This window comes from Prionailurus bengalensis, chromosome E1 (genome assembly GCF_016509475.1).
Source record: "Prionailurus bengalensis isolate Pbe53 chromosome E1, Fcat_Pben_1.1_paternal_pri, whole genome shotgun sequence".
NCBI lineage: Eukaryota > Metazoa > Chordata > Mammalia > Carnivora > Felidae > Prionailurus > Prionailurus bengalensis.
The window spans coordinates 57,952,624-57,970,365 of NC_057347.1; the positions used below are offsets into that span (position 1 = coordinate 57,952,624).

At 60.6% G+C, this 17,742-nt stretch overlaps 1 protein-coding gene across 9 annotated transcripts in view; it reads right to left on the reverse strand.

The window, feature by feature from the left end:
- Positions 1 to 17,742, reverse strand: part of RBFOX3 (RNA binding fox-1 homolog 3) — a 450,056-nt gene that overhangs the window by 71,580 nt on the left and 360,734 nt on the right. Inside the window, exon 1 of one of the 9 annotated variants that reach the window (XM_043585744.1) lies at positions 7,020 to 7,175. The exons of 3 other annotated variants lie outside the window; for them this stretch is intronic. In XM_043585744.1, the coding sequence (XP_043441679.1) occupies positions 7,020 to 7,124 (105 nt within the window). In that variant the 5' untranslated portion in view covers positions 7,125 to 7,175. Of the gene's footprint in view, positions 1 to 7,019; positions 7,178 to 17,742 lie in introns of those variants that run through there. 5 more of the 9 variants (XM_043585741.1, XM_043585743.1, XM_043585748.1 and 2 more) reach the window with 5 other exon arrangements.

Consider the following 17,742-nt stretch of genomic DNA (forward strand, 5'->3'; position numbering starts at 1 on the left):
GCCTCCTCGGGGTGACTAAGAGGCTGGACAGCATGCCTGGGTTGGTGACGATGGGGCACGTATGGACCGGGAGGGGGGCAAGAAGCAGGAGTCTCTGCAGCCCCCACAGCCCTCCGGAGGGGAAGGAAAGACAAAGCAAAATCCCACCTTCGAGACACAGAAGCCTGGGCCTGGCAGGGAAGACGTCGGCTGGCCCCCTCTCTGCCCACCGGGGTGGACCCCGCACGTGCCCTCGTGGCCACGTTCGGGGGGACACGTGCTGGCCACTCTTAGAACTCCTCTGTTCTGACTGAGTCGAGCCTGTGACCCCAGGGGGCACAGGACTGGGGGCGGGGGGCTTTGTTTCCAACTCTCCCCCCAGGGCCCTAATGTAGCGCCTGGTACCAACAGCCGCCCCGTGGATAATTCGTGGGCGCCCTGGGGGTGCCGCCCTCCCCCTCCTCTGCCGACTTTCTGAGCTGCTCAGGGGCCCAGAAGCTACAAAGACCTTGATGGCCCCTCGGAGCTCCTTCCACTGCCTCTCGAGGCTGCTGCAGGTGGGCTGGGCCTGGCTGGCCCCAGAGCCTCCCCAGGCCTCCCGTGACAGGGGGCCTCCTTCAGAACCGGGCTCGCTCTCCCCGGGCACCCAGACACCACGGACCACACCTGCCGCGCCGGTGACACAGAAGCCCGCAGCCGGTGCAGCTCCAGGCTGCACAGCCCCTGATGGAACCACGTAGCGATCTGCCCGTGGGCCGGCAGGCTATGGCGGGGCCCGGAGGGGGTCATGCAGGCTGGCCAGGGTTCAGAAGATGGGAGGGGACGAGAATCCCCCGGGGGAAGAAGACACGGGTGAAGGGGAGAAACAGGGAAAACGAATATGGGAAGGGAGAGGAAGTAGGCTGGGAAGGAAGAAGGGGGAGAGGCTCAGAAGCACAGAAAATTCTGGAAGCGAGAATGGACACCAAGGCGGATGACAAAGGCTGGAGGCCAGTCAGGAAGCATGGAGAGAGGGGCTAGGAGGACAGAGGCCGATGGCAGGCGGGGACAGCCATGTGCAGCCTCACGGGGACCCCAGAGGCCTGGGTCGGCTGGTCAAGCCCTGGCCTTGGGGAGTAAGGGAGCCCTGTCGGCAGCTGCCGCTTCTTGGCGCCTGGGTTAGAATCAACCCCCTGGTCACAGAGGCCCTCGAGGGTCCCTTGATCCCACACCACCAGGAGCTTTGGACGCTGCCCACAGGCCCACTGCTGGCTGAGTTAGGAGTCAAGGCCCGCAGGCCCCGTCCCAGGGCTGGCCTGAGGCGCTGTGGGCTTCTGCTCTCTCCCTGGAGCCCCACATTCCACTCTGAGCCACCTTCAGGTGACTGTCCCCAGGACCAGAGAGCATGTGGGCCTGGACCTCAGCCTCACCTCCCGCAAGGACGGCGGCCACATGTGATTCCCAAGCTCTATGGCTCAGCACCTGCCGGGCCGATGTCGTGGGCACAGGCTCTGGGCCATGCCAGGGGAGGGGACAGGCCGCGGGCAGAGTCGGCCCTGCTGCAGTGTCCTTCCCTGCCCTCTGCTGACCTCCCAGCATGCCCGCTGCGGCCTGCTTAGCCCCGTGCCCCACCATGCCTGCTCCCCGGCCCTGCCAGCCAGACGGGCCGGGAAAGCCCACAAACTCGGGTCCTGGTGTGGGGCCGTCAGCACGTGGCTTCTCTGTACTCGATAAGGACCCGGAACCTCAGTACAGGGGGGACCCGCTCCTCAGACTCACTGGGGGTCCCCAAAGGCAGGGAGGATGATGGCCAGGCCAACCCTTCACTTCTGATTCTGGGAAACAGGGTAATGTCATTTGAACCTCAGTCTCCCGCCATAACTGTGAGAGACGGGCGCAGGCCTCCTTGATGGAATTGGAAAATCCCGCAGACGCTGTCCCGAGAAGGGTCAGCCACTCCCCACCTGCTTCCGGGACCACCCCCAGCCCTCCGGGCCCCGAGACACGCACGTCTGTCCACATCGCGACGCGCTGGCTTGGAAGATGCCCCTCGCGCCCCCACCGCTGGGCAGAGGCGCCGCGCAGGGCAGTAGGGGGTCCGCGGCCGCTCTGTGCAGACTTCGTGCTCCGCTGGGTCTGAACGCCCAGCACCCGGCCTCTCCTCCGTGGAGCGCCCTCCACCTGTGCCCAGGGCTGGACCTGCCCGCCGCGGGCCACCTGCCCGCCCGGCTCCTGTGCCCATCATCCGCCCAGCGCACAGAGCTCCCCACTCAACGCTCTTCGGAGAAACCTGCGTGCCCGCAGAGCAAGATGCAACGAGGCAGGCGATTTCCGCTCTCCCCAACCCAACGGGAACCTCCGGAACGCTGTTGACGACAAGTCTGTGGGCAAGATGAGAGTTCAGGCCGTGTGAGGGCTCCCGTCGGGTCACTTCTGTCTCGCGCATGGCCAGGAAGCGGTCAGAGGGCAGGACCTCCTCGGTCCTCGATAACCCCCCAGCCCGAGGCTTCTGGGGGTCGAAGCCAGGCTCTGCTGGTCAGTGGCTTTATGAGTCAGCATGTCACCTGGCCTCTACGTGCCTCGGTTTCCCCAACTGCAAAACGCGCAGGTACGCTCAGCAGACTCCACAACAAATGTGAGCCGCCAGAGGGAAAAGTGGGTAAGAAGCCACCGAAGCCGCGACCAGGGGACAGCAACAGAGCAGACGTGGATCGCGTGCATTGCCCAAGACGCGGACATGCTTCTGTTCGGTGCCTGCCCCTCCCGTCGGCCGGGGCGTACCCACGGGCACGTTCTGCCACCTGGAGCAAACGTGTCTCAGACGGGGGTTCCTGGAATCACACCAAGGCGACAGGCCAACTGCCCAGGGAACGGAGACAGCCGTCAGGCGTGCTCGGACTGTGTCAGAAGGGGCGTCCCCTTTGCTACGGTAATTAAACCTACTAAGAGTTCCTGCGTTAGCGGGTCCGCTACCCCCCCCCCCCAATGATTATTAATAGAAGAGCTTCCTAACGAATCTCAAATAGACCCCAGGATTCCCTGACCACCCCCCCCCCGAAGTCTTTGGGTTCCATACCCCGAGGGGACGCATCTTGTCAATAACACCAAGACGCGGCCTGCCTCACACTGGAAGCTGCGTGGAAACGCCACATCCTCCACGGAAACTTCCGGTGATTGCCAGTGTTGTCGAGGGCACGCAAGGCCATCTGTGATTTCATCTTGATTAAGAACAGAAGGATGATGAGATCAACAGAGCTCCAAACGCGGCCCGCAGGAAGGCCCCAGTGCTCGCGGTCTCCAGGGGCTGCTGTCCGTGGGACCAGCCAGCATCCTGCCGGCACGGCCCCTCCTCTCGGTCGCCGGCGCTCCCTCCTACGAAACTTAAGGCGCCTGTATCTCTCCCCCAGAGCGAGTTCCCGGCTTTGCAATCGGATATGGTGATAAGATTCCTCTATAGGGCACTGCAGCTTAGTAAGAAGTAATTACTGTGACGAAATCCCATTTTGTGGCACAGGGGTCCCCCCCCCCATTCTTTACAACTTTCTTCTACTGGAGCCCAGACAAGGGCCTCACAGGGAGAGTTGCTAATGTTCTAGATTTCTAGACGAGCTCCTTCTTGCTCTGAAAGGTGACCGGTATTGACCTCACCCCTTGCCGGGCTGGCCGCAATGCACCACGGATGACAGCACCCCAGGATCCCTAGGTGGGGCCAGATGTAGGGGGACCAGGGCTCTGGGCCGCCCTGTGGGAAATCGAGGGCCCAGTGGTGGGCGGGGCAGGTGGGGACACAGCCGCTGCCCGGGGCTGCTAGGCTAGGCTCTTAGCGAATGCCAGAGCCCAGCTGCAGCCGGGTTTCTCCCGGTGCTGGGGGGCCTGAAGTTTGTCCAGCAGACAGTCGGAACTCTGACAAATAAATATCAGCACCACCGAGACGCTGCGAGAAAGGATGCCCGGCCACGAGCATCTCTAATGAATTACAGAGTCACTGCGTCCCAGAGGGGACGCGGCCCGTCCTCTGCACACTTGGGGTCCAGCCTGTGCAGCGGGAAGAGCTTGCCACGTTAACAGAGAACGGCATTCTGCTGGTTGAGGTTTTACGTTCTAATTTCAAGTTTGAGAGACGGTATGTTTCCGACGCTTGCCTGTTTAAATGCTGTATCTTAATGCGCCGCAAACCACGTCTCTTGTCTTGCTTGATTTCACGTATTTGCTCCTGCTCCTGTTATCAAACGTGCTGCCGAGACTGAACACACAGCCTACATGCGGCACCAAGGCTCACTCATGCAGACCTGCAACTCCTCGGTGGGGCTGCGGGGGAGGCGAGCTTCATTCTGGACACCCGGCCAGGGGCCGCCCCAGACCCCCTCCTCACATGGCCTCCACTTCCAGGGGGCACGGGAGGCTCTGTCTCACTCCCAACGTGGTTTGGGACAAGCAGGGTCTCCAACTAAGCGTCATTTTTTGTCTTGCATTGGCCCTGGACCACCAGACCTGCGTGAGCTCCTATTAACGTGTGCCCCCAAAGATAGCCCGGAAACGGCTGCATTAAGATCTTCCCCGGCCCACGGAGACACACGGCCACCCGCTGCGGAAATGCCTCATAGGAAACAGGGTACTTCGGAGCTTGGCCCCAGTGGGCACGCTCTGGCTTTCCCAGAAGCAATTCTGCTCATGGCTGACACCCACTCGGAATGGCTACGGCTCATCGGCATCTTCTTGCTTTCCCGCCGCCCCTACAGAAAGTTCCAAATGCCGTTAGTTGGGGACGCAGTCACCCAGCCCTGGAAGAATCCGAGTGCCTTCCTCACCGGTCCTGCTGGCACGTTCACCCCAACTACGAGCACACGTCTGACTCCATCAAGATGATGCCAACATCTGGCATTTTCCAGAGGCTGGCTGGTACTTCATCTTAACTCAACCCTCCCATTCAGCCTGGGAGGACAGGACGCTTTCTCCGAGGAAGATCCTGAGGTTCAGAGAGGGGACCTGACTTGCTTAACACAGCCAATAAGCCCTGGAATAGCCTCCAATCCTACTGTCTGCAGAGGGGGCTGGAGTCCCTTCTAGCAGCCCAGGGCATACGTTCCGGTGGCCATGGAGGGTGGTACAGATGCTTGCTACCTGAGTGGTCTGCCCCGTGACTTCACCTGTGAGCTTGTTAGAAATGCAGATTCCTGGGCCCCGCCCCAGAGATCCCCAAGCGATTGCTGTACTCATGGAAATTTGGGATGCCCTGGAAGGCTGACCTCCCGGGTCCACCCTGACTGCGTGCAACTCACGTGACGATGGAGAATTTCGGGAGTCAGCCACAGCTCGGGCTTGGACACCTGCCTGCCTGGGGGCAAAGGGGTTCCCTCAGCAGTTTTTGTGGCTATTGAGCTGTGCCCAGGACTGCCCAGATGTCACAGGTGGTCCTACGGAGGGTGGGATCAAGGGCCAAGGTCTCTGGATCCCAGGCCACTCCGGCTGCCCTTTGCTCCTCACCTTCAGGCAGTCCCCCGGCCCTTCCTCTGCAGTTGCTGACGTGTTCGGCGATCCCCACTGCGTGGATCCTAGTAAGGCGCTGACCCCTTACTGCTGAGTACCCAGCAGTCCAGGGGCTGACTAACCTGGCTCAGCTCTGAGGGCCCCGTCTCTGCCTGCTGTGTCCACGGCTCCTCCTGAGCCACCTGCCATGGTCCCTTCTTTCCTGGCTCTCTGGAGAGCCCAAGGGGCACAAAAAGACAAGAACCCACCATCCAAAGGCCCAGCTCCACCTGGAGCCTGTCATCGTCTCCAAGAAACACACACTTCTGGGCTCCTCTCTTCAAAAGCATACATGGGAGAGACCGCGGGAGTACACGGTCACTTAAGGCTATTAGGCCTGGCCTGACCCTGACCATCAGCACTGCCATGACACCGACTACCTTCTGCCTCCCACCTCCACACCCAGCCCAAGGTGCACACCTGGTCCTAAGGGAGCCCTCCCGCTGGGTTGTGCAGGCCCCAGGACAGCCAGCCCGAAGCTCTCCAGGCCTCACCAGGCTTTTCCCTTCAAGCCCCAGGCCTCTTCAAGCGGGCAGCCGCCCCCACCCCTGCAGGCCCAAGCAGAGGTTCAGGGTGCTACAGATAAAAAAAGGCAGCCCCACAGTGCCAGGAGGAAGGACAGGCCCAGAGATGTGGGCGGCCACGGTGGGTGAGGCAGGCTACTGCAGCCCCCAGTCGGCTCTGGCTGGGCTGGGACTGGGAACAGCAGCCCAGAGAGACCAAGGGGCCTGGGGGAGGCGAGGAAGGCCCCTCTCCGTCTCCAATGCAGGCCTGGGACCGCACCGATTCCGCATTGAGTGGGATCGCAGGACCCCCCGCCCCGGCATACCACGGCAGGCGGGCTGGCAGTAGCCTGATGCTCTGCGCTCACCTCCCCTGGAGCGTCCTGGGGATTTTGGGGGCTCAGAGTCGCTCTGGCTTTCTGCCCCCCTCACCAGCCGGAGCTTCCTGCGCAGCCCAGCAGATTGCAAAAGTCTGGCCCCAGCCCCCTCCCCGGCCGGAGCTCCCGGGCCTCCCTCGCCGGCCCCACCAGGCGGGTGGCCCGTCTCCCCCGAGGCCCGCTCGCGCTCCCCGCTGCAGCAGAGCTCGGCGCCCCCGCCGTCGCCCCCGCCGCCCCCGCCTCCGCGCGGCCCCCCGGCTTTCCCGACGCGGCCGGGGAGAGGGGGGGGGGGTCCCCCGTCCCCCGCCCTCGCGCCCCCCGCGGCCCGGCGCGAAGTTCCCCAAAGTGACCGCGGCGACGAGAACCCCCGCCCCCTCCCCTCCGGCTTCCCCCGAGACTCCGCCCGCCGCCCCCTCCCGCGCCTTCGGAAAAGTTGCGAGCGACGCCCCAAACTCCGGCCCCCCGCCCGGCGCCGCGCGCGCCCCGGGCGACCCCGCGCTCGGCCGCCGCTCCCCCCGCCGGGCCCCGGCGCCATGACGCGGGGAGCGCAGCGGGGCCCCGGCGGCGGCGCGGAGGCGGCCGAGCGCGGGGTGGGCGGCGGCGCGGGGCGCACGTGCGCCGGGCGGGGGGCCGCGCCGGGCCGGGGGCAGCTTACCTGTTGGAGGTAGAGGAAGGCGGGCGGGCAGGGCACGGAGTGCGGGAGCATGCTGCCGGAGTTGGACAGCAGGAGGCAGCCCGAGTTCGCCATGGAGCACAGCATGGGGCGGCAGGGGGGCGCCCGGCGGCCGGAGGCAGCTCTGCGCTCGCTGCGCGGCTCGCACCCTCCGCGCGTCCCTCGGTGTGTGCGCGCGCCCAGCCTCCCGGGCGCCCTCTCGGTCTCCTCCTCCTCCTCCTCCTCCTCCTCCTCCTCTTCCTCCTCGGCCCTCCCCTCCCCCGCGCGGCGCTCCTCAAGAGGGAGGCATGGACGGCGAGCGGCGCGCTACTGCCCGGTGCTCCCCTGCCCGGGCGGGGGTGCTGGGGAGAGCGCGCGCGAGAACACGGCCCGGTAGGCTGTGTGCGCGAGAGAAGGGGTGAGGGCAGCGGGGGAGCGGGCGCCCGTCACTTTGGAGCCACCGGAGCCCTGTCTGCAAAGAGTGGCGCGTGTGCGTGTGAGTGCGCGCGTGTGCGCGCGTGTGTAGCGGTGGGAGGGGGAGCCCCTGGCGTACTCCAACATCAAACAGAGCCCCGCACCGAGGGAAGAGAATCCGGAACGACGGCGCGACAGCTGATCCCACACTTAACCCCTCGCCCGCCGGCGCCCTCCCCCCGGGCCCCTCCGCGGCCCTCCTCCTCCGCGAATCCGGCGGCCGCCCACTCTCCCCCGCTCCACCCCCCCCCCCACCCCGCCGCGGGGTCGGGGTCTGGAATCTCCCTCCGGCCTCGCTGTGTCCGCCGGCCGCTGCGGACAGGAGCGGCTCTGCGGCCCGACCGGAAGGCGCTTCGTCCTGCTTGGCGTTCAGAGAGGCGCCTCTCATAAGCGAGGCCGGCTCCGTGGCGGGGATGTCGGTGATGTAATGAGGGCATCTACGCAGAGGCTTCCGAGCGGGGAATGCTTCTCGGCTGCCCAGAGCTTGGAAACCCAGCTGGAGCCCCAGGGGGCTTCTCCCGCCCTCCCCTTGGCCCCCAGACCCCATTTACACCGTAGGCCTGCCACAGGCACATGGTCTCGTGGATATTTAATGGGGGGGGGGGAGGGGGGACAAGGGGCACTGTTCACAACGCATCCTTCCCTCCCCATCCCCAAACACACTGGACTTGGTGTGCGCGCACAATGCAGCAAGAGAGCACATGTACCCACCTCTGAACCCAGTCCCTGCCTGGCACGGGTCCTGATTGTCCCCTGCAGCATCCCTGTCACAGGTGTGTGTGTGTGTGTGTGTGTGTGTGCGCGCGTGTGTGTACATAAATCTGTAGTTCACCAGCCACACACACCCCCACGGGCCTGCCACACGTTTACAGTGGACAGATGCCCCTGGCCAGGCTCAGTTAACCAGGACAAGCCACAGGTGAACCTGGCCATGAGGGACCGTCTGCTGCTTGCCACCGTTCGAGGTCGAGACAGCAGGGAGATATACCTGACTAACCACTGGCCCCACTTACGCATGCTCCCCTGGGCAAGGGGAGAATCCCAAATATCCAGCACCAATTCTGGACTCACCTGTCTTATACCCAAAGGCACCCGTGATTCCCTTTCACTTCTGAGAGTGAGCCCCTACTCTGGAGAGAGGAAGGGCCAGGACCACCTTGGGATGGGATGACCACCAGCCTGAGAAGCAAACGGAGGCCCCTTCGCGCGCTCTGTGACTTCAGGGAAGCCGCTTGTGCTCTCTGGGCTTGCATTTCCGCACCTGCCCTAGAGGTTGGGTGGATGATGTCCGAGGACACGTCTTATGGTGCTCACTGCAGGACGTGTCCGTGAGGGTCACTTAGGAGGAAGCAGGGACGAGGGGACAAGGATGGGCTGAGGATGGGCTGCCTCCAGGCACTGTCTGGAGCGAGCTCGGCTTGAACAAGGCAGGCAGGTGTGTGCCCCTTGGACACCTCATGTCTCAAAGCAGCCTGCACAGTCCCTTCCTTAGAAGGAAAGGGGTACAGTGTCTGGAAGGCAGGCAGATAGCAGAAGGGGCAGAGAGGAAGGGACTGCCGTGGGGAGAGCCGGCCCCCGCCAAGCAGTTGCGCTTGCCTGACCCTTTTCCGGAGTCCTACTCATTCCGTGATCCTCCCGCGGGTGGGGTTCGCAGGCGTGGCTGTGGACTTGCAGAGGTAGCCCCCTGCCTTTGGGCTGGATGGTTATCGGCTCGTCTCCCGGACGAGGCTCCCCAACGGCCTGAGACAGTGGCGGGGTGGCCGGCGCTGAGGTCTGGGGCATCTGAGGGAGGGGACCTGGCCGGGTACAGCATTTGTGAGGGGACACCTTGCAGAGGGCTGTCCTGTGGAGGCTGGCACCCCAGAGTGGCCCTGGCTGCAAGAGCAGGGGCGGCCCTGGGGGCCTCTTGCCTCCCAAGTCCTGCTGTCCTGCCCTCCTGTTTCAGGAGACTCCCCTCTCTCCTGTTGTCGCCTCCCAAGCGGCTCGTTCCCTGGAGGACATTCAGGAATCTGGGGCATCTGTGTGGCGTTCACCCCCCAGCCCTGGGCTCCACGTCCACTCTCCATGGGAATCATTCACTCGTTCATTTGCCTTTGTTACCAAGCATCTACTGAGATCGAGGCTTTCTCCCTCCCCCATAGAGGATTCGAGAGTGTGTCCTAATCATTGCCCAACACATAGGAGGCACCGTTTGTGGGCTGCCTCTCCTGCTTTTCCTTATCGAGAACCCACTATGTGCAGACAGGCATTGCGCCAGGCGCTGGAGCTACAGAACCAGAATTCTCTGCCCAGGAGTGAGTGTACCGTCTGGTGGGGAAAGCAAGCCAAGACTACAGCTTATTGGGCTTAAGACCTGTGACAGCCCAGGATAGTGGGAGCTCAGGTCTGGGGTGAGCTTAGACTTGGGGTTGGGTCAGGGAAGTTTTACCTAGAGGGACCCCTGAGCTCAGTGGTTGGCCCCACGAATGCCAGCCGTGGCGCCGGGATGGTTTCGGGCACTCTTGCACCTGGTCATCTGCGGGGCCTTTCAGCCCAGCCACCTGGCTTCAAGCCTCACCTCCAGAGAGTGTCAGGCCCGGGGAGCATGTCTAGACACCTGCCTCCATCAGCCGGCTAATCACACCCGGGCTCCAGGGAGACCGAGAACAGCAAAACAGAATCTTAAAAGCCTCCAGAAGAAGGATTTGAACAATGTTGTGTGTCCGGCTTATTTCTCAGGACAGGGGGCTGGTGTGCCCACCACCTCTTGAGCTGTGCCACGGGCTTGTGGCTTCCACTTTGAGCCAGTTATTAGCTGACAAACTGACACAGGCCTCTGTCCACTGGGCGTTGTCTTTGTGGGGGGCGGTCAGGCCGCTGAATATTTAGCCCATCTGGTCTCCCCCTCGAGAGTTGAGTGTTAGGAGAACAGGACATTTGCTGGCTGGGTCACAGCATCGCCCCAATGTCTGCAATGGCACCTGGCAGGGATGAGTGCCGTTGTCCCTGCCCTGTCACCCCCACCTCAAGGCTTATCCTGATGCTGAGTGGGCCACGGTGCCCAGAGGGGCTTGGAAACACAGGCCCTGAGAAGCCTGGGCGAAGCTGTCACAAGAAACCAGAGCCCCTGGGGTTGGCGAGACCTTTTCTCCACAGGCTGGGGGAGAAAGGAGGAGAGTGGCCTGTGCTCCTCCAGCAGTGCTCCCGGGAGCACCCCGGTGGCACAGAACACATCGATGGTGACTCTGAGTCTGAGTCTGTGCCATCCCGACGGTCAGGAACCCTGCCCTCCTCCGGGGCCTAGACAGTGACGTGCAACACTGTTCAGGTCCCCTGGACTCCTCCCAGCCCTCCAGAGCCCCCGGTGCCTCCTGAGTGGTGGGTGGGCGAGGCCCGGGGCCCCAGGGCTCTGCTACCCCCGCTTCTGGGGTGAAGGGAGGCTGCGTGCTGGGAAAGGCTGTCAATCCAGTGCTAATATTCACTACTTTAAAAAAAAAAGCCAAGGAAAAAAATATCCCATTCGCCCTGAATCTGAGAAAGCCCTTGTTAGGGAGGCAGGAACTGAACCGTAATTATTTCTGCGCTCCTGGGCACCACTATAAATATCAGGCAAGGAGGCACCTCAAAAGGTCCGGATGGTTCCAAGGCTTTGGAGATCTCCTGGCTCCTTCCTGCCCCACCCCCCACCCCGTGTCACCTTCCCTGGAGGAAGCCCTCCTGTCTTTCCCGCACTTTCTGGGAGACCCAGGCCCACACAGCCTTGCAAACACCCTCAGTCTCTTTGGTGTGCACCTCTGTGAAACGGGGACTTGGAGTCTCCCTGGGGAAGGGCACGCCACAAAAGAATTCAAGACGGCCCGTGTTTCTAACAAAAGGTGGGCACGACTCTGTGGTCAAATGATCCGGTGCAGTGCTGCCCGTGACGCTTGTCCCATCCTTTGGGAATTCCCAGGGCCGTCTGTCAGGCACGTCCCAGCAGGAAACTAGAAGTCTCGCAATCCCTTTAAGGGAGGTTGGGTAGGGGGCTGCGTTACTATGGGCCTGCCCCTCTCTCCCCTTCTGAGTGCCCAGGCTGGCGTCCTCGGCCGTCACCTACGCCGGGAGGACAGCCTGGAGCTTGGCAAAGGCGTGCCAGGACAAGGGGTGAGCTCACCGTCTCCGGTTGCAGCGGGGCCATAATCGACAGAGACAGCGTGCTCCGTGCTCTAGCAGAGCCAGATCTCCCTGCCCCAACGTCGGGGTATTTGGCACAGGCTTGGGCGTGAGCACTGGAGGTGGGGGCGAGGAGGCGGGAGCAGCAGAATCGTATGTGGCGTCTCCCCGGTAGGGTGGGCTCAGGTGGGCATGGCTCAGGGAGCGTTGTGGGTGCGAGGGAGGGTGGGGTGACCCAAGAAGCCTCTTTCATGGGAACCAACCAGCTGAGCGCTCTTCCAGGGGGATCACACCCCAATTCCACGGCTGAGGGAACTGGACTGGAGTCAGGGGAAAGCCCCTGGCTGCTGGGGGTGCCTCCAAGAGACACCACTGGGGAGATGTCAGGTTGAGGACAGGAGGCCCTTTGTCTTCATGTAAAATGTGGGAAGCCCTCAGATCCCCAAAGGTGACGGCTTGCTTCCTTACTTTGGGATGGGGGGAGCATTTTCTGCCTCGTCCACGTGTCCAATTCACCCAGAAGAGCAGAGGAACTGGGGGGGGGGGTGGTCAGCCCCTGTGACTAAGGGGACTGCTCCTGGCCAGGTTGGGAGTGAGCTGCCCTGGCTGACGAGGCCACACTGGAGGTGTCCAGCAGAGGGCCCACTCACACCGGCCAGAGCCTCCCCTTTGCAGCCAGGCCTGTGAGCAGGGGTTGCTGGGGATGCTCCCCGCCCGTGGGCCCCTCCACACCCCTGAGCCACGGAGCATTCGGCAATGCAGAGGGGAAGCCAGGCCAGGCCCGCTCCGGGCTGCCAGGGCCAGCGCCCACCTTCCAGCCCAGCAGCACCCCCTTCACACCCACTGGTGCTGTCCCCCCCTGACTGCAGCAAGAGTAGAAACCAGCGTGCAAAGGAAGTTTATTTATCTGTTTAATTAAGAGGCGCTTGCCCATCGTCTCACTTACAACCCTGTCCTGGCAAAATTAAACAGAATAAATATAGGAAGACTGAAAGCAAAGGGCACACTCGAGATATACAGGCAAAGCCAGAAGTTGCACGGGGCTGCGGTTATAAGCACATCTTTCTTTGGCAAGTTCCCCTCCCCTCGGGGCCCGGGAGCCAGAGGAACGCGCTCAGAAAAGGGGCTGTGGGTGCCGTGCGGCTCTGCTGTTTCCACTCAGGACTATTGCCAAGCTTTATTTATTTTGAATGAGCCCCCAGGACTTCTGCCTTCTCCTCTTCTGGAGAGGGGGAGAGAGCTCATCACAGAGCAACGAGAACATCTGAAAGCAGCCAGTGCTGTGAAGCTCTACCTTGGGGCTTGGTGGGTAAGAGGCCTCGGCAGCTGCAGCTCTGAGAAGCTCTTTGCAGGCTCCTGCTGCATCTGGGCCATGAGCTCCTGGCAAGGAGGCAGAACGGGCTGAGAGAGCTTGGGAGAAACAGACCTGTGCTCTATGGTGCCAGCTGTGGCCAAGCCACCATTCAGGGGATTGGCCCCAGAATCCCACACAAGCCGGAGGAGGAGGAAGGGGAGCGGAATTTTTATTTCTGTCTCTGATAGGAAGCTTCAAGAACCTGAAATGTTTGCTTAAACATCCCAGGAACGAGAATGTCCAAGGGGGAAAAATGGCGATTTGCTGTCATTATTGATTCCCAGCTATAACAATACCTTGCATTTGCTCAGTGCTTTCTCAACTTTTTCAACACCCCTTAACGTTGTCTCATTTCACCGGATCCTCACAAGGTAGACAGGGAAGGTACGATAATGCCCATGTGGTCTACAGTGGCACTTCTAGGGTCACAGAGGTGGCCCAAGGTCACACAACTAGCTGGAGGCAGGGTTTAGGCTGGAAATGAAGCCTGCTGGCTTGCAGATTCTCAAGAACCTCTCGCCTCTTTCCTACAACTGTGCTTGGCTCACGTGATTCTGTGAGTGTCCCCATCATTAGCACTTGGCTCTCTCTCCTAACAGGATCAACCCCAAACCAAATCTGTTAATGTAATCGTCATTTGCAATAGCTTGGGCATTTACTAATCACACCACTGCTCAGGCTGCACAGCAATTATCTCAAATTTCCTCTTTCTCATTAGGCAGGAGGTCACCAGAACTCAGTAGGGTTGCTGAACCCTATGATCAAGCCAAGGAGAGAAGCGGCTGTTGGACAGAGGCAGACCTTCCACGGGGTTCCTAGCTGATCTGCCACGAGACGCTTGGTTTCCTACATCCTCGTCCCGCGCTCTGAGCTTGGCCTGCCACGGGGAGTCTTCCCGTCCTACCTAAATCTGTGCATGTCTCCTTGGTGCCCTGTGCCAACACCAAAAATGGTCACAGAGAAGAAAGAGTCCTGAGAGGCACGGGAAGTCTGCGTATTAGCTTGGAGGTGAAGATTCTAGCTCTTTACTGCCCACCAATGAAATGCCCTCGGATGGCTGGATGCCCAGGACAGACATGACCAACAACAGCCAGGGCAGGGCTCGTGTTACAGGTTTATCACTGTCAGAGGTTGCGGGGCAAAGGAAACCCTACATAACTCACTGCTCCACGGAGCCCACCCAGGTAAAGCACTAAAATCACCCTCCGCACCCCAATGGCTGCCCTTCAGCACCAGGGACAGCTCCAGCCCCTTGCTCTCAGCTCACCCCCCTTTGCTGGAAAGGAAAAGAGGGCTCACAAGGTTAGGTCAATGGAGCCAGAAGGCAATTCAGAATCATACAGTCCAGTCCTCTGCCTTCTAGCTGGCAGTCACTGCAGCCTTCAGGGACAGGCGCTGTCTTTTCATTGGAAATTTTTTTCTTGAAGCACTCCACTGAGGGAGACCCTGACATCTCTCTGGGGAGTCCGTTCAGATTTTTATCACCCGGACTGTCAAGAAATTCTGCCTTGTGTCTCCAACAAACCTTTCCACTTTAATTTTATTCAAAGGCAAAAAGCCTTGAAGGAGGGCCAAGGGGGAGGTTGGACCAGCAGCCGAGGCCACTGTCCCCTACTCTCACTCCCAGGAGGGGCGGGGGGTCACCCACCAGAACTTGTAGAACAAGTCTGTGTGCTCCAGGGAAGGGGTCCCCAATGGCAGCACGGCACGCTTCAGGTGCTGAGAAGGGAGCACCGCGCACACGACGTGGGCGGCACTTTGGGAATCTCCCATGGCTGTGGCCAGCATGAATCTGTGTCAAGTTCAGTTAGGACTGAGCTGGGGAAACAAGGCATCGGGGGCCGCTAAGCAGACAGCCATGGGAAGGGGGTCAAGGTTTGTTCCTTCATCCACAGCGGATGGGGCCGGGCTGCCTGGGAGAGAGGCGGCAAGGGCCCAGCCTTGTGTTTCCCGCCTCTTTATATAGACAGCAATTAAAATAGTTTGCCTCTTCACTTTGCCATCAGTTAAAATAAATCTTACTCGACAAAGACACCATTGCCCCTTCCTCCAGCCTTGGGTGCAGAGAGGCCACAAAAGGACAGATGCAGTGAAGCCCTGTAAAGAGGGAGTGATGGCCACAGAGTCACCCAGGGCCCAAGGACTGTGAAAGTCAGGTCCTCCCAACTCTGAACGAGTCCGCAAGACCTAATCAAGCATCTGCCTGCAGCCCCAGCCCTAGCACTCAGCTAGTTAAAAAGCAACCTCAAGGCCTCAGAAAGCAGAATGTGAGGAGGCTGGCATTCCACTCTCCCTCTGCCCCCTTGTGCCCCTTAAAGCCAAAGCATCAGCTCATTAAAAGCTCATTAGGAGCCCAAGGCAGCAAAGGCCCAGAGAGGCAGTGCTGTCCTGGCAAAGCGCATGGCCCAGGGGAGGCGGGTGCACTGTGTCAGGCGGCCAGTGCCAAGCTGCAGACAGGAGCTGAGGTGATGGAGCAGGGAGGTGGCTGGTGGTGGGAGGCGGGGAGGGTTTTCATGGAAGCCTCATGGGAGCTGAGCGTGTCCCAGGATGCACAGGGGTGAGGACAGGCCCGTCTGCCAGGAAGCAAAGGAACAGAGTCTTACCTACAGACTCTCTTCCCCACACGCCAGCATAAAAGAAGCCCAATCTGGGGTCCCTCCCCAGGCTTGGAGGGGAGTGAGCCTGGACAAGGAGGAGGGAAGGGCAGGCAGGACCCTAGCTAGTGTCAGCCGCCCCCCCCCCCCACCCCCGTCCCGGCGGCTCTAAACACACCCGGAAAGTTGTATGAATTGTTGCCCACTGCGAGTACAATGTAGCAGAGAAAGGGGCAGTGCACGCTGCTTGTCTCATTAGGCTCCCTAAAGGTTGCCAAGAGCAGGAGAAGCAGGACATCTCTGGTGGAGGTACGGGGGCCTCAGGTGTGAGGCTCTTCTGGGGCCCCCTCCCCTGCTGGCCCTCCCTGCTTCTGCTCCCTGCCACACCTGGGGCAAAAGCCCTCCTCACTCCCGATCTCCTGTGGCACTGGGGTCCAGCACCGTTTGGCATCTACACAACCTTCCAGTTCCAAGACACGAGGTTTCTGAGAATTCACTGGCAGGGAGGTTTGGGGAAAGCTGGCAGGCTGAGGGCCTGTGCTGTCTTAGCAGCTCCCAGGCTTTCCTCCCGCTGAGAGCGGCTGCGTTAGGAGAGAGGGAGCCGTCTGTGACTTTTCTTACTTCCCTAGGATGCTGTGACTTTTGATTCCTGCTTGATTAATATACAGCCAACAGAGGCTGTATTTAAGGCAGCTTTAATTCTCTCAGGTCACCAAACTCGGGGGCAGCAAAGCCACAAGGAGCCAGCCCCGCAATAGATCAAACACTGGGACCTTCAAATCGCTCCGTGGCCCAATTTCTCATCGCTGCTGCCGCCTGATAACCCTCCCAGCCTGGAGCCAATATCCCCCTTCTCTCAGAGTGGGGACGGGGACTAGACTTGGTGGCTGGGAAGGAGAGCCGGAAGGGCTCTTCACTGGACCTGCAGACCAGGGACAACTCCAGCCAGACCAGGGCGTCCAACCTGCCTTCCTCGGCCAAGGTGCTGAAGGCTGTAAATGACCTCACTGTTTCGCTGGAGGTGGCTGGTCGCTAGCCCCACTGAGAGCACCTTTTACCAAAACATCCTCCCCAGCCAGTGAGACCCCCTTGAGACCCTGCACATTCTCACGGGTGCAGTCTCTCTCTCTTTAGGCTGTCTCATCTTCTGACCACCTGAACCCCCCCCCCCCCCCCCCCCCCACACACACACACTGCAAAGAGAAGCCGGCTGCTCTTAGTTAGGACTACCTGATCTGTCTCCCTGCTAGTCCCTGGTGCCCGTGGCTTCTGCAGGGCCTTTCTGCAATTTCCTTCCTGGCTCAACCTCATCCCCTCCCAACTTGCCTCGTTAGCATCTCCTGAAAGGCAGGCTAATTTCTCTGCTTAGCACCTGGGTCTTCACTTGCTTGGTGGGGGGGCGGCGGTGGGGGGGGGGCGGTTCCTCCAAAGCATCTTTCATAGACCTGGTCCGTGTTGCAATTCGGGGAGGCACCGTGGAGCAGTACAATGCGGGAAGATTACACTCGGAAGCCGGGCTTGTAAATTACCTCCCAGTGGGGGCAGGGAATGCGCCTGAGAACGCAGAAGAAGCCCGTGTGCAAAGCCATTCTCATTTAAGAGCAGGATCTTCCTGGATCAGACTCTGATCAATCCCCGCTGCCACCAACACGCCATATATTAGGAAAAAACGTTTGCATGTACGTAGGATTTTTCTCCAGACCTAGCCCCCACTGGATTTATTCCCCCCACTCTGCCTCTATCCACTTAAAAATATCGTCTATGGATTTTCAAATTATTGTTACACTTTCTAAGAGAAGGATGCAGTGGTTAAAAATTAACAGCAAATTTATAGGAATTCTATATGGCAATTACAGAATTATAATGAAGTGGCTGCCACTTGGCCGAGTGTGGGTAATTGGAAATCCACGCTGGGAGACAAGAATCTTTACTGTATTGGAATTGTATTTGGGAGAGTAAATGCCGTGGAGAGGGTCAATGGAGGCCTGAGCTGGCTGGGTTCTTCTCTGGAGGACAAAATAGCTGCTTCACTGCCTGTCTGGAGGAAGTTTAAAAGGACAGTCGCTCAAACCGGCACACAGGAAGGTGGCCAGACATCAGTGGGGGGTAAGTAGGGGCTCTGGGCTGGAGAGCGCAGCCCCGATGCCTCCCAGCCTGGTTTGGAGAAGGCGGG